The sequence below is a fragment of the Tubulanus polymorphus genome, chromosome 5 (assembly GCF_964204645.1).
Source record: "Tubulanus polymorphus chromosome 5, tnTubPoly1.2, whole genome shotgun sequence".
Lineage (NCBI taxonomy): Eukaryota > Metazoa > Nemertea > Palaeonemertea > Tubulaniformes > Tubulanidae > Tubulanus > Tubulanus polymorphus.
In genome coordinates this window covers 19963884-19980088 of record NC_134029.1, presented here as the reverse complement: position 1 = coordinate 19980088, position 16205 = coordinate 19963884, and the positions used below count along the sequence as shown (strand labels likewise).

General features: G+C 40.7%; 2 protein-coding genes across 2 annotated transcripts; both read right to left on the bottom strand.

Moving 5' to 3' along the window:
- Positions 1 to 974: 974 nt before the first annotated feature.
- On the bottom strand, positions 975 to 11549 carry LOC141904909 (ribonucleoside-diphosphate reductase large subunit-like). Its single transcript, XM_074793523.1, has 16 exons — positions 11439 to 11549; positions 10677 to 10765; positions 10212 to 10389; positions 9372 to 9472; positions 8789 to 8848; positions 8529 to 8568; positions 8360 to 8436; positions 7687 to 7914; positions 7513 to 7596; positions 6776 to 7017; positions 5977 to 6178; positions 5084 to 5458; positions 4406 to 4482; positions 3907 to 4042; positions 3117 to 3401; positions 975 to 2558 (listed from the first exon to the last, which is right to left on the bottom strand). The coding sequence occupies exons 1-16, from the start codon at positions 11455 to 11457 to the stop codon at positions 2376 to 2378; spliced, it is 2376 nt and encodes a 791-aa protein (XP_074649624.1). The 5' UTR covers positions 11458 to 11549; the 3' UTR covers positions 975 to 2375.
- Positions 11550 to 13359: 1810 nt separating this feature from the next.
- Positions 13360 to 16139, bottom strand: LOC141904910 (phosphatidylserine lipase ABHD16A-like). The gene has a single exon (XM_074793524.1). It carries the CDS (start codon positions 16068 to 16070, stop codon positions 14484 to 14486), a length of 1587 nt encoding a protein of 528 aa, XP_074649625.1. The 5' UTR covers positions 16071 to 16139; the 3' UTR covers positions 13360 to 14483.
- Positions 16140 to 16205: the final 66 nt, after the last annotated feature.

The window sequence follows — 16205 nt, the reverse complement described above, 5'->3', positions numbered from 1 at the left end:
GTTGATTGGCTGCGTTCAGTTACGCAACCTTTGATTGGTCGCAATATAAGCGCGGGTAAATCGCGTGGCAAAACAAATCAATACTCCGGGATTCCCCGCAGCATAGAACTCCGCGCGCGTCGTATTACGCAATAGCAAAGCGCGCGAAACGGCGACAACTTACAAAATCAAGAAAACTATCCAAAATGTTGTTATTGCCGATATTCACTTATTCATACTACCAGGCAAGCTGACCAAATCCATATATTGAAATAGAAAATTCTAGTCTTTTTTCTAATTAGGGGTTAACTTATCCCTGTAATGTTGAACGAATTCCTACCTAAACGGAAGGCAAAGTTCAAGCGTACCCATAAAAAGATTATATTTCTTAATTAATGAAATTAGTTACATTTTCAGGCCCGAGCTAAATATAGAAATTTCGAGCTAAAAATAACTTTTATTTTTCGGTATACGAATGGAAACAAGTCACCTAGATGTCTAGATAAAGCGACGACCACTTCCGAGTTCCGCCTCGTGCCGTCATTGAACCTGTATTGATTAATCAGAGTTCGTGATATGATTATCAAACCGCGAAGAGCAAATTATTTCCGGAATTTCACGCCAAATTTCAACGACTTTCCTATACGCTACGATTTTTACGGCAATAAAAATAACAGTGCAATTACTAATAAATTCAAATGATAAAAGCTATTAGTAATGCATTTCAGCTCTGACGCCAAGTATATTGGGAACTCGGCCAAGTCGCTAAATCTGTACTACAACCGGGTAGACACGATTCTAACCTTAAAACCTCTTCTCTTCTGATCCTGTGGAAACCTCTACAGAGATGCCTCATGCCACACGGATTGTGCTGCACGGAAAAACCTTTCAATGTTGAGCCAAACATTTCCTGTAGCATTCGTCAGGTATGAGGCCTCCAATTCTTCCAAAAAAATTAATACCTCAACACATCCATGTATAAAGAAGTGATAATTTTATTTTTACAGATTTGTAAAAAAAAAGTTAACATAGCGACTGTATTTGTCAGTCATGAAAATACAATCGATGCAAGACCCCTGGTTTCCAATACATGTACTGTGATTTCAAGAACTCAAGCTTGAAAAACGGTTGCTACAGGCTGTTTTTAAATGCATTACAAATTAATATCACCAATAATACCATGCACACTATCAACCTAGTCACATAGATTTATGTCTCGAAGTAAAAACAGTATTATAAGTTCATGATTTACATTCGCCCAGTACAAACCAGACAAAAATGTCCGATTATCTATATCTAAAAATTGAAGGAGTTTTGAGCTTTTTGTTCAAATGAGTTTAAAGCACACATTTAGCGTTTTGTAGGAATCAAGAAGTCACAGTTCCAGACTGTCTGGATACAGTTACACAATTGGAGATTAAACTGGCCCCTCAGTAACAAGTCAAACAACCTCAGGAATAAGTATACCAAGTTGGAACGGATTCATTGGCTACACAATTGCAGATTAAACTGGCCCCTCAGTAACAAGTCAAAACCTCTGGAATAAGTTCATAAAGTTTGAATAGATTCATTGGCTACACAATTGCAGATTAAACTGGCCCCTCAGTAACAAGTCAACAACCTCTGGAATAAGTTCATAAAGTTGGAATAGATTCATTGGCTACACAATTGCAGATTAAACTGGCCCCTCAGTAACAAGTAAACAATTCTGGAATAAGTTCATAAACTTGGAATGGATTCATTGGCTACACAATTGCAGATTAAACTGGCCCCTTAGTAACAAGTCTAACAACCTCTGGAATTAGTTTACCAAGTTGGAACAGATTCATCGGCGGGTATAGTTCATCGTATCATTCAAGAAAATGTTCAGCATGAATCTGTAAAGATCTGCAAACTCAAGCATTCCCATTGAATTGATTACAGTACCTAACAAATCTATAGACGTTAACACATAGAACATGCATACAATGAGTGGAGCTATTTCCTATTTAGGAGTGGCAGTGAAAATTTACGAATAATGAATATTAATAATTTCAATATAATCTCCGTTTATGAAAAATATATACTGCCTTTTGTCTTCTAAGTAACTAGGCATAAAATTGCTAGGTAAATGCGAAGAAATTACAAGTGATATAATTACATAGAACACATATCGGCAAGTGATGGAGTGTAAATATCATACAAATAACTGGCAGTGAAAATAGCTGGCATGAATAATATATTCTATATATATTCTTATTAAGAACGCATACATGTACTATGTATTGGTATTTTTGCGTACAGATTTGATCTATAAATTATAAACAAGATTTAGAATGTTCGGTAACATCAGACAGCACTAAAAAGTGACTACGCGCTTTAGTAAATGCGGTAATTCGTCGGTTCGAGGTGGAGCTCTACGCGCTGCACATCGTGCACGCTTCACGGTTCTCTAACGAGCACGCCATTGCTGCTTCGTTCAGTTCCTTTTCCTCTTTCACGGTCATGTTCGCGTTCTTCAACTTGGTTTTGTCGACGGTAAACTGAACGGCGCTCGCCGCGGCCTTCGTACGCAAATAGTACATGCCCGTCTTCAGACCCTGTAACGAAATTGTTAATTCATTTCGATGAATATTGTTATCATCCGGGAAACAAGGCTGCCATGTATACGTCATCATGGGCTTAGATATTTGAATGCTCTTCAATAAATAGAGCCATGAGCACTCTGAAATCAGCAAAGACTAAAACCCACATAATGCGACAAATAAGACATAAGATTGTCTGGGAGAGGAACCAACTAAACCCTTCTCTTTGCCTTATTGAACCATCAGTACACCATTTCCACATTCATTAATATGTCCCCTTTTCTTGCCATTGGCAAAAACTACTGTCTAGACACTGTAGATCCGTCCCCGAAGGCTCGCAGTATCTGCTTCAGTGCTTTTAGGAACAATTTCAAACGTTTTCAGGAGAAATTTCCATTTGATATACAAACATTTAAAAAATAAATCCATATTCAAGGGCAACTCCCTTGGTAATACTCTTGTAATTTGTCAAACATCAAACGAATCAAATCAGTATTTTTTTCTTATAGACGAGTAAGATATACAGAAAATCAGCGATAAATACCGCAAACGTGACAACTTTTCTGAACTTACAAGTTTCCAGGCGTAGAAATGCATGCTCGTTAACTTTCCGTAGTTCGGTTGCGCGATGTGCACGTTCAGCGACTGACTCTGGTCGATGAACGCCCCGCGATCGGCGGCCATCTTGAGGATAGTCTTCTGCGAGATTTCCCACACCGTTTTGTACAAGGCCTTGATGTCGGCTGGAATGCAATCGATGTTCTGTATGGAGCCGTTGTTGGCCATGATCTGATTCTTCAAGTCCATGTTCCAGACCCCGAGTTCCGTCAAATCACGCAATAGATGTTGATTTACGATCTAAAAATATCAACGACAGTTTTCAAAACACCAACGTAAAAAGTACAGTAAACTGGATGCCAATAACAATATTCAATTGCTGAAATCAATACAACTTGAATAGTAATCTAAGTACCATAGCATAGCTTTATCATCTCAAGACTCTTGGGGCCACAGGGTCCGATCTTAAGAATAAAAGCCACTCGCCCTCGGGGAAAGCATATCTGAAATTTCACTGCGCCCCCTCAAAAATCTACTTGTCTATCATCTGCTGTATCAATTAGGAAAAAAGTTTTCGGACAAGCGCTTAGATCTGACCCAAGACCAGTTGCCCTAACATTATTTCAGTTAAACAATGTTAAAACACCATCATCTCAAGCATAGCCTCGGTTTACGATAAAACATTGTTTAACTTTGCAACTGCCCCCCCAAAAAGATTGATTTTTCATTTATCTGATTTTAACATGTTTTTGAATGGATAGGGGGGCAATCCGCACGGATTTACGATCAATATTTCTCGTTTTACCTGGAATTCTCCAGACAGCACGCGTCTGGTGTAGATGTTACTCGTGTACGGTTCAAACGATTCGTTATTTCCGAGAATCTGCGCGGTCGAAGCCGTTGGCATCGGCGCGATCAGTAGACTATTTCGTACGCCGTACCTGCGAGTGCAACGAATTAATTAAAAAACCTCAGTTTATAATTGTATTATAAATACGGACGATTAAGTCCATGAGTGCCTGGTAAGTTCGAAATCTAGAGATTATGCCGATATGGTTTAACGAATGTATCAAGTTGCCAGATGTTTCTATGATAGTCTAAACTTAACTACTCAAAACAACGCAGGCAACTCAAAGGTCTGAATTTACGAAGACTTCAGCGCAGACAATCGTGCTCACTAGACAGGTGTAACAACTCTCGAGGAGCAACCGGTCCATTGTTGCGGAAACCCTTTTCATACACCAAAGTGGTTGAAATGACCCAATCGGTAACTCGATATTACGATTAAAACTGCCGGTACTTACTTCGAAATTTCAGCTTTCAGTGCGGCCCAATCATGAAGATTAGAAGGCGTCACATTCCACATATCATACTGTAAAATCTGTAACAGCGCAATTAGACGTATAAATTATCATTACGGAGCAATTATGAATTCAAACTACATGTCTGATCAGTCTTTTATATGCTAAGCATCAATCAATGGTTGTTTTCCGAGTAGAATTGTAAGGAACATATTTTCAGGTATATATATAAGCTAGTTATAGAAACGGAGATACATCGAATGCTCAAGAAACACATCAAAATAGAACAGGGTGACCACTTTGCCCCCAAATCATTCGAGTTTTCGATGTTATTACACAAAATTCCCACATAACAGTGAATCAATAGAAATTTCTAGGTGTAAAATGTTACCATTCACTCATTTTTCGTTGGTTCACGCATTGATAAAGAAATGCGCGGTCAATAGCATTATCCGAATTTCATCAATTTTCCAAGTTTTTGGTAAAATTTGCTGAATTCCCCGAGTTTTTTTCTCTGATTCCCTGAAACTCAGGAACCAGTTCTACAGTTGTGAGTTAAAAGTAGATCATTTTCAATGGGTTGTCTCTGGAGTTAAATCTTAACTCACAACTGTAGAACTGGTTCCTGAGTTTCAGGGGTCAGTGCGGCCACCCTGTTTTCCACATCAAAACATATCTTACCCCGTTACTGACTGGCGAGCCGGGATACGTCTCGTACGGGCCTAACTCCCGCGCTAGTTCGCAACTAGCCTGCAACGCCGCGTAGTAAATCGTTTCGAAGATCTGTTTGTTCAACTCTTGCGCTTCCTCGCTGGCGAATGGCAATCGCATCAGAATGAACGCGTCGGCGAGACCTTGAACTCCGATACCGATCGGCCGGTGTCGCATGTTCGAACGACGCGCCTCCGGCACCGGATAGAAGTTCACCTCGATGATTTTGTTGAGATTTTTCGTGATGACCTTCGTCACTTCGATCAGCTTGACGAAATCGAATTGATGAGTTTCTCGATTGACGAAGTGCGGTAAGGCGATTGACGCTAGGTTACAAACGGCGACCTACAATTCAAGAATTTATCTGTCAATATTTTCGTTTATGTAAATTATTCCCTTTTTGATCTTAAAATAGGGGATTGACCCTGTTATTTGACTGATAGATTTGGTCTATTTGTTTTGATTCGGGTCCCTTACAAACCCACCACACCCTGATGAAATAAATACAATGGGCACAGTTTCTTATCAAGACCTTTATTGTGCCACTCATCACCAGCACAAACAACAGGACGCCAAAAATTTAAATTCCCCAAGTTTTGCCTATTAACATGAAAATTGACAAGGAAAAACTTGAGTTCCATCGTTATGAGTTAGAGTTGACTCTTGAGTTAAAATTTGATCATTTTCAATGAGTTGATCGTCAAATCTTAACTCAATCTCAACTCACAACTGTGGAAAAGGGTCCTGGCTGATTTTCCTGAATGCGATGCAAGCATATTAAGACGTTTCTAAATCATCTTTAAATTTCACAGAGGAGAATTCTTTATTTTCAAACATTTGCGATATCGGAAATATTCATTTACCTCATCAGCAGACGTGTATTCGACAATTTCCGTGCATAAATTACTGCATTTAATCGTTCCGAGATTCTGTTGGTTGGATTTGCTATTACATGCGTCCTTATACAGCATGTACGGCGTACCGGTCTCGGTCTGTGACTCAATGATCGCGTACCATAAAGACTGAGCTTTGATTGTTTTTCGACCCTTGCCTTCGCGTTCATATCTATAATTCAAAAACGAAATACCAATGATTTCTTGTTTGCTCGAAAGTGTTCGTTCTGAATATCACCCTTCCCCCATCCAATTTGTAACTCATTTGGGGCCATCAAATTGCTCATGACTCTGAATACTGACAACAATATTGGCTTCATCAAACAGGGTGGCCACTTTTTTCACTTGAATTGCTTTTTCGACTATTCCCTATGTACGTTTTTTCCCAGACTTGATCTGCTAACAATCCAATCAATTAAGTCAGAATAATGGTCCTGAATGCTCTAGGAAATGTTTCTTATTTATTATGCGTACAGCTTTTTTTCTGCAGGATATAGAGATTGTTTAGTCTTGATGGGTAGTTGTTAGCCCAGTTGTTAGCCATCAGTCACCTGGGTTCATGGCTCTGAATCGTCTTGGTTAACACATAACAATCTAACCCATATGGGGAATTAAGACACCCTGAACTTGAAACTAACCTTGTCCATAGCTGCTAGGGGGAGGAATGAAATAAGAATGCAATCAATATCGAACTGGAAGTCATTGATACAAGCTCAACTTGATTTCTGGTAAATATCTAGTGAAGATCAACATAGAATGAAGCACTTACTGTTCGTAGAGCTTCTCGAACTCTTCTCCCCAGACCTCGTGTAAACCGGGACACTCGTGAGGACACATCAACGTCCAGATGTCGTTGTTTTCCACTCGCTTCATAAATAAATCCGGCACCCACAACGCGTAGAATAAATCGCGGGCACGTTGTTCTTCTTTACCGGTGTTCTTACGCGCGTCGAGGAAATCGAAGACGTCCGCGTGCCACGGTTCGACGTACACGGCGAACGCTCCGGGACGCTGAAACGACAAACAAAATGGGAGACATATCTGTTATTTACTAATATACTTAGCGCCATCTACAAATTATCAATTTTTCCAACCACATCATGCAAGATACATTTCAAGCATTAACCCTTTCAGTGCGTCTACATCGCAGTGCGGTGTATATATCAGTGCTGGATTTTGCTCATATACCGCACTGCAGTGTATTGATGTAATTAGTAATTATCTCTCTTGAAAAATGGCAGCACTTGTCAGACATAGTGAAATATTAGTAACTAACGATACACCGCGCCGCGGTGTAGACGCACTATAGTGGTATTCCCGTTATTCAACACGCTAGGGTGGAATTTTTTCAAATTTTCAAATTATCTCTAGCACTATAGGGTAATAACTAGTCAGCACTGAAAGGGTTAAATATACTCAACCTACCTACAGTGATGACCTTTTCCAGCAGTTTTAGGTTGAAAAAAGAAAATCCAGAAAAAGTTAAGAAAAGAAAAAGCTTATTACCTTATTGCCTCCTTGATCGACATATCTCGCCGTATTATTGAATACTCGTAACATTGGTAACAAACCATTCGATGTTCCATTAGTCTGGAAATAAAGAACGCCAAGATGTTTAATTTCGATAATGATTCATTACTGTCTTAGGCAGGGAAATTTCTCTAAATACAGAATACGTACGCCAGCGATATAGCTTCCGTTGGCGCGAATATTGTGAATGTTCAAACCGATTCCGCCTGCCGATTTCGAGATGACCGCGCATTGTTTCAACGTATCGTAGATGCCTTCGATACTGTCGCTGGACATCGCCAACAGGAAACAGCTCGATAGCTGCGGCCGGTTCGTCCCGGCGTTGAACAGCGTCGGCGACGCGTGAGTGAACCACTGTTCAGACATATAGTTGTACGTCTACAAGAAAATGCAATTATCGAATCTTGAAAAACATTATATTAATAATTGCCCAACTGAACTAATGTTCATTGTCCTTTATATAAGAATTTGTTTTTAGTTGCAGTCAGGACTGAGGCGAAAGTCAACACTTTTCAGCTCTTCTCTGAATCCAAAGATGGAATTTTTTCTAAATCGACGATTTGTGATGAAAGAAACTTTACTGGAAACTACGAAAGACACAGTGGACCGCAATAAAATTTGTAAAGTTTTCTTTAAGACTCCAAAATGTGCCAGGGTAAACACTTTTCAGCAATGTCAGATTTTTACCAGAAAAGTTAAGCAATTATCAGGGCCTATCCCAAATTTTAAGCATTTTCAGAATTTGTCAGACATGCTACAACCCCCTGTACCCATGAAACCTGTTCAACATTAATCACATTCTGAATGACAACAGTTATTTTACCTCAATAGCCGCATCAAGATCATCTCCGTGAATTCCCAAAGACACTCTCATTAACATGTGCTGCGGGCGTTCAGCAACTGCAAATACAATATTTACGAATAATTACAATACAATTTTTATCAGTTCAAAAACAAATTTCACAAATTCATCTCAAATACAGTAAACATACCTTTTCCGTCAATCTTCAATAGATATGACCGCTCCAAAGTCTACAAAATTCAATTACAATATACATGTATTAATATACGAATAAACAATCCTATCAATGCAACTGCATTTGGCATTTTTTTTTAAATTGCATGATCTCGCTTTTTATGAATTCTACACGTATTTTCTTTCATAGATTATCAATTCAAATTTTTATTATTATCATTTTTCATCAGCAGGCAAACATCAGAAATATCACGACTAACAATGTTGTTTACATACCTTGAACCCGAAGTAATTGTAGTTGAAATCGCGATCGTAAATAACAACCGAGTTTAATCTCTGAAAACAACATGAAACAGTTAACCTTCGTGAAAAACAAACAGATATTCTATATCGGTAAAACAATCTTATCTCCACGCGTGTTGCGGGGTGAACAAATATCTTCATGTCGAAGTGTCATTTCAAAATAGCAAACGTTTCTAAGTGTTTTTTCTAAGGCCGAGGAATTTTGCTGAAAACATTTTCAACCCACCAGCGATGATGACTAAAGCTGACCTCTGAAGATTGTGTTTAAATCGTAGAAAGAACTACGACTCTAGGTCTCATAGCCAATCTAACATCAGTCACTTGCAGTGGCCACTCGCGCCCCCGTTTATAATTCCCCTGAGTAATCGATGATTTTTCGATGTGATTAGAAGCGTACACACCATAGATGATATGCGACCAAAAGCTTCAAATTGTCATCGCGTGGTGAGGCGACGCCATTCAAGGACCGTGACAATGATCTAAGGATTTTAAAGCACATTCCAGTCCCATTTCAGGGCTTTCATTCAAGGAAGCCTATGAACCCGTCTATACTCACATCAGCGTTGGCCACGACTAGATCGTGCAATTTTTTCGAAATCATCGGCGAATGTTTATTGGTTTTAGGATTCACCCAATTGTACAAATCATCCATGACCTCTGAAATTATGAACAAAAAAAACCCCCCAAAAATCAGTAGTGCTTTCAAAAAGATGGATGACCAAAACCAAGCCTGATGTTTGAGCTTATTGTCAGCATCAATGGTTAAATTTTCTAGCCTAGGCCAAAAAAATATATTCTGTTTCTGGTCAGCGCGCGCGATGATCTAGAACCCCCATGCCAGCTTTTTTTAAAAATTGGCTGCAAAATTCGCCCACCGTGTACAAGCGCCATCTAGTCGCCGATGTCGTCAAACGCGGAAGTTTAGTCCAATTCATTGCTATTGTTTGATTGTGATTGAAAACCAGTTTTAATACACAAAAGCATGTTGATATCGATATCAATTTTGAAAGAGCCGGCTACTACGTCCGTTCAGACTTGTTTCTGTCGACCAATCCATCACACTCAGTTGCAGCCTCTAGGCTATTTTCCCCTGATGGCCATAATTTGAATCAGTCAACGATTGCGGCCTCTAAGATGCTAACCTCACTTACGGCGGCGTATTCAGACGCGGGTAAATCTATATGCCCCTCTCAACTGAAGTTGAGCTGGTGGCATAAAAAAAAACGCGTCACCGCATCATTTTGTGCAGAAGGCCCTGACCAGACGCTGAATATTTTTTTTGGCCTTAAGTCTAGTTTCTAGTCAGTGGTTTTGATTACAGTAGGGCCTAAAACTGCCGAGAAGTTTTTAAAATCAGAACATGATTCAAATTTTGGAAACGTCGGTCGCAGCATACCGCTGAAGACTTTCTTTGTTTCTTTGTGTAAATTCGAGACGACTATTCTCGCGGCGAGTGTTGCGTAATCGGGATGTTTCACGGTCATCGTCGCCGACGTCTCAGCTGCTAAATTGTCTAATTCTACCGTCGTCACGCCGGAATACAGCCCGATGATAACGCGCTTTGCCACTTCGACCTGTCCGAGAAAAAAAAAACACACTGTCGATTGAGCGGTCCGTATGAAGAACAGATTTTTTGCTGAATCAAATATTCCAACTCGATTATCTAACCAGGCCTGCATAGCCTACAGTGCTGGTAAGCTTATTTCACTTGTGGATTCTACACTGGTACCGCTGCTGTATCTTATAATGCATACGGTTACCTAACCCTAACTTTCTACCCCTCGAAAAAGCCGCTTCTTTTATTTTCCAGATACTTTTCCAGACTCTGAACGAAGAAGTAAGAGTACGATTTCAAACTTACGGGATCGACAAATGTCTTATCGAGGTGGTAGCATAACTTGGATACACGGGAACTAATTTTGTCAAAATGCACATTTTCCTTACGGCCATCTGAAACAAGAAAATAGGTCCTTTCAGGTAAGATGGATAATTCAGTATGAAGAACAACTGCATCCAGAGGAAAGAGCTGCAAAGTATGCCAGCTTCTCACTCGGTATCTGAGTCAGAAGGCGCTTTTACGAAAGTGAATCTTTGTAAATCAATTTAAGTTTCACGTTTGTGGCACGCGGTTTAGTGAATCCAATATGGTAAATCAAAGCGTTTATGGAAACTGTTTGTAAATTGATTCATTAAATTGACTAACTTGCTTGGTGAGCAAGTTAGTGGCGATTTAGTCAGCTTAATCCAACGTGGCGTCCTCTGCGACCGCAGGCTTAAGACATCTATCACAGACCATCATCAATCATTAATTCGGTCACCATTATTGACGCCCATTTTGTTTCAAATCGCGACCTTTTTTGAATTAATTTATTGATTCGACTCGAAAAACGCTTCGATTTACTAATCCTTTCATTTTCCGACATCGTTTCGGATTTAGCTAAACCAAATCAGATTCAATTTCGTAAAAGTTCCTTGCTTAGATATATAGAGAGACTCACTCAAGTTTTTTGGTTTTTCATTTCATTTTCAAAAACGATCGAACAACACAAGTTTGGTCAATAAGTTACAAAACTTTCCTCTACCACAATTTCTGTCACCATTCAGTTCTAAGAACTTTACTTACCACGTTTTATCACATGCATGCTGTTAGAATGGTATAGTTGATATTCTGAATGAAAGAGTAGATACTAAAGTTGGGAGTGAGGGATACCGCTCGCTTTTGTGAATTAGCCTGAGTCTCGCGCCAAATCGCGGTCGTACGGAAGCCCGTAGGTGACATACGAGATAATTTTTTTCACAATTTCGACTTATTATATCGAAATTCGACTTATTAAGTCAAATTTCGACTTAATAAGTCGAAATTAAACACAATAACTCGAATTTCAACATAAAAATAACTCGAATTTCGACATAATTAACTCGAAATTCGAATTAATTAACTATAAATTCGAGTAAATTAACTCGAAATTCGACTTACTTAGTCGAATTTCGGCATAATTAGTTGAAATTCGACGTAGTAAGTCGAAATTCGACTTTATAAGTGATAATTGTGAAAAAATTATCTCGTATGTCACTTAGGGGCTTCCGTACGACCGGGATTTGGCGCGCTATTCGAACTTTTCCGTTTTATTGCCACGTTAAAACGAAAGCGCAATAAAAAGAAAAAAAGTCGTTTCATCGCGCGATAAAACGAACTTTTTCTTTTTATCGCCACGTTAAAACAAAAAATAGCGCGATAAAAGGAAAATTACCACCTTAAAACGAGAAAAAGTCGTTTTATTGCGCGATAAAACGAAAAATGGCGCGATTAAACGAAAATTACCGCAATAGAAAGAGAAAAAGTCGAAAAAGAATCATTTCATTGCGTAAATTTTCCCGTTTTATCGCGCTATTTTCCGTTTTAACGTAGGAATAAAACGAATAACTTCGTTTTAGCGCGCGATTAAACGACTTTTTCTCGTTTTAACGTGGTAATTTTCGTTGTATCGTGCTATTTTTCGTTTCAACGTGGCAATAAAAAAGTTTTTTTTATCGCGCGATAAAACGAAAAAATCCCGTTCTATCGCGGTAACTTCTCGTTTTAACGTGGTAATTTTTGTTTTTTTTTGCACCATTTGTGTTTTTTTTACATGGCCCGAATCAGCCACCATAATAACCTTTACATTTTACATCAGAGGGGCCGCGGCTGCGTTATTTGGGGCCGCCTTTGGTGGGTAAAGCTGCCGAGAGAATTCCGTACTGCTGGCCCGAAAAGCGTAAAAATGTGAAGTGGTTTCAATTCGAAGACCGCGACTCTGCGCCGCCGGAGTAACTGAAAAAATGGCTGTAAATACTCCTGCTAATGTGAATCAGAATGAGTTCCCGCGGACACACTAATTCCACACACGTAAGTATGTAGGGTGGCTATGGTGGCCGATTCGGGCCATTCACAAATGGAGGAAATCTTTTTTTACAGACGCCTCAAAGTCGTTATCGCGCGATAAAACGAACTTCTTCTTTCGTTTTATCGCGCAATAAAACTGTTTGTCCTTTTATCACGGTAATTTCTCGTTTTCACGGGGAAATTTTCGTTTCATTGCGCGTTAAAACGACTTTAAGGTGCCTGTAAAAAAGAATTTGCACCATTCGTGATTTTTTTTACATGGCCTGAATCAGCCACCACTATAACCTTCATTTATCGTATGAATTTCAATTTTCTTGAAATAATGAATGCCAGTAAATTTTGCCTGAAAATTGGAATTGCGGGCACTTAATTTGAAAAGGGTAGATTTGGCAATGCGAGGGCTGCGTGAACATTGGTGGGATTCTGGTGCCCCTCCCACCTTTCTGGGCCTTATAAGGGCCCGTTTTGATTTTTTTTGTCTTCAACATTTCTTTGAAAATACTTTTCCATAATTTTTTGAGGGCACACATAGTCATATTTTTGAACAGGATTGGCCAGTTTGCCCCGTAAATCTAGGAAAAAATTGAACCTACACGCAGTCACCTTCAATAATCCAGACCTGAACAAACAACCTTAAATTCAAGATATCTTTATTAGTCACATTTTCAACTCAGTCTCATCTTTACAACAGAAAAACATACAGTTCATTTATTAGAGAAAAATAATAACTGGGTTCGCGTAGAAACCTTATTATGTATTTCATACATCCCATAACTAAAACCAGTTACATGGCCATAAACCTCCTAATCATGAAAATCACAGCTACAATTCTTAAGCCACATACAATTAGAAGCATCTAAATCTGGGCATTGACAGTTCGACAGCTCATAACTTATCACAAGGGAAATTTTCAAATATTTCATTTTAATTAGCCTACTCTTCATGCCTAGTCAGTACCGGTATATGCGTTTACTTTCACAAGCAGATTTTACATTATACCACACATGGTACAAGCTAATACATATTCAAAAGCATGAAAAGTTATTAGACTACCAAACTACCCGGGCTCAGTTAATAATACCTGGTGCCCGGATATATACGAGTCAGAAAATGAGCGCCGGTGGGCCTACCGCAAAAAAAAATCAAATCAAATGACTCGGTGAAGAGAAGCACTTTCACCACGCAAAAATCTAGCACATCCAACAAAAAAAAAATGTACAAACCAGAAAAACATTAATTAGAAACATCAATAAATCCGTAATAAAATAAAACTAATCATTGTCAACTCAATAATTTTCTATCATTATCAGCGATTTAAAAAATTCGCCATCAAGCGATTGTAGTTGTCTCAACTAGAGCACCTGCGCAATTTCATCCGAATTCTGAATGATGTATGAAGAGGAATGGAGTCACATAGGTAACACCACTATATTTCGATGCTTATCTGTTCTAAGAAAGGTACACGCCCTAAACCCCCCACCCCAAGAACTCGTCGGATAAGCACGAAAATATAGCGACGTTACGTTTGCGACTTAGGATACGAGTCTGCATTTGTTTTGAATTCTATCCGCCTTTCCTCGAGAAGGGCACTTTGTCCCCGCTTGGTAAACGTGAGATTTATCGGTATTGAATACAACATAACATTCAATCACAACATCGCGTTTCGTTTGACTTTTTTAAATATTATCACAACACGTTTTGCATTTCAATTCAAAGACTGTCCGAGAGAGTACTAATATACTACATTACGATATATTCTTATTCAAACTATTAACGCCACGGTTTTCATACGTTCCACGGCTCGCGAAAGAACCGCACGGGCAGCGGCGTACAATGCGTGCTCTCAAAATCTTGCATATATTTCGACGCCAAAAACAATACGAACTTCGTTTTCGTATCGACATCGAAATCCTCGCCGACGCGCGTCGGAAACGCGCGACCGTTCTCGTCGACGTACGACGCGAACGTCGACGCGCAGACGTCGTCGTCGACGGGATATTCGGCGAGAAGTTGCGCGCGCGCGTGAGCCCCGCCGGTCAGCCATTGCGCGAGCGCCGGCGCCGTGTCGTCGCACAGTAAACACGGGTAACGGTGCCGCAGCAGCTTCGTCAGTAAATCGTTGCCGCGATTCGTCGCCGGGTCGGGAACTTCGTCGGCGACGGTCGTGATCATTTCGTCGCGAGATCGACGCACGAGCGACACCGGTCCCGGGTAACGGATTAACTGCTCGGCGACGTTCAGATTCATGTACGTTCGTATCGTGCGCGCGACCAGCGAACCCCAGCTCTGCGGCATACGCGCCACCGCCAACGGCAACAAATCGTCGAACGTAGCGTCTAGAATTATATATTTCAAACCGGGATAGTTCATACCCGCCCAACTAGCCGTATACCCGCCGATCGACCACGCGAAAATAACGATATCCGCGACTTCGAAACCGAGTTTATGAATCGCGTATTGCACGACGACGTCGATAGCGTTTTGTTCCTGATCGGGAAACGGAACGCCGCTGCTACCGCCGAAACCGGGATGGTTCCAACCGAGCACCGAATACCCAGCGTCTAACGGCGTCACCATACACCCGACCTCGTAAAACCCGCTGTTACCCTCGCACGTGATCACGAGCGTACGGCCGTTTTCGTCGCCGTTCGCTCGACGGTCGACGAACATCGTGTCGATTTCGTTCGCGTCGCGCGCGATTAGTTTCGCGCGATCGCCGCGATATTCTTCAATTAGTTTACCGCGACCTTCGAGCAACATGGAGCTCATCAACGCCGATACGAGCCCGGTCGTTCCCGGGTAGACCATCCGACGACCGAACGTATGCGCCATAACGTAACTTATCACCTGACACGGTAAAGTTCTAATCGTCGACGCCGAGCGAGATGTCGATCGCGGAAGTTCGATTTTCGGTTTGTCGACGTCGTCGCGGACGTCGCTCCAGCGGAAATCGGCCGGCCACGCGAAGAATTCGAAATCGTACTCGCGCAACGCACGTTTACGGTCGGGCTTCGCGTAATTTTCGCGCGCGTTTTCCAGCGTCGCCAAAAACGCGCGGTATTCCCGATTGCGGAGTCGTCCCCAGCCGCGTACGGCTTTTGAGCCGTAGAAAAAAATGACGATCGTGCCGAAAAGTTCGAACAAACTGACGGCGCCTTCCGGAGTGAAGTAGGATCTTCGGTACAGGAATGTTAACAGGAACGGCGAAGTCCAACAGGAGATCGTGTAACACAGACGAATCCAGCGAACGAACTGGTCCCCTCCGTTTTCCATAGCGTTCGGAGAGTAATCACGGCCTTCAGTTTGGGTGCCACGAACCGCGTGAATTCTGTATAATGCCGGACCGACTATGCACTGCCATAATTTCGACATTTTTACCGATCATCTATTGATTTCTAGCAAAAAACAGCGATTGTTTACAGCGGTTTTTTATTTTTTCCAAATAAGTAGATTTGTTTCCTGGTTGTGGTGGCGCTAGCTGCCGGTGGAATAATTAGAATAATCAAT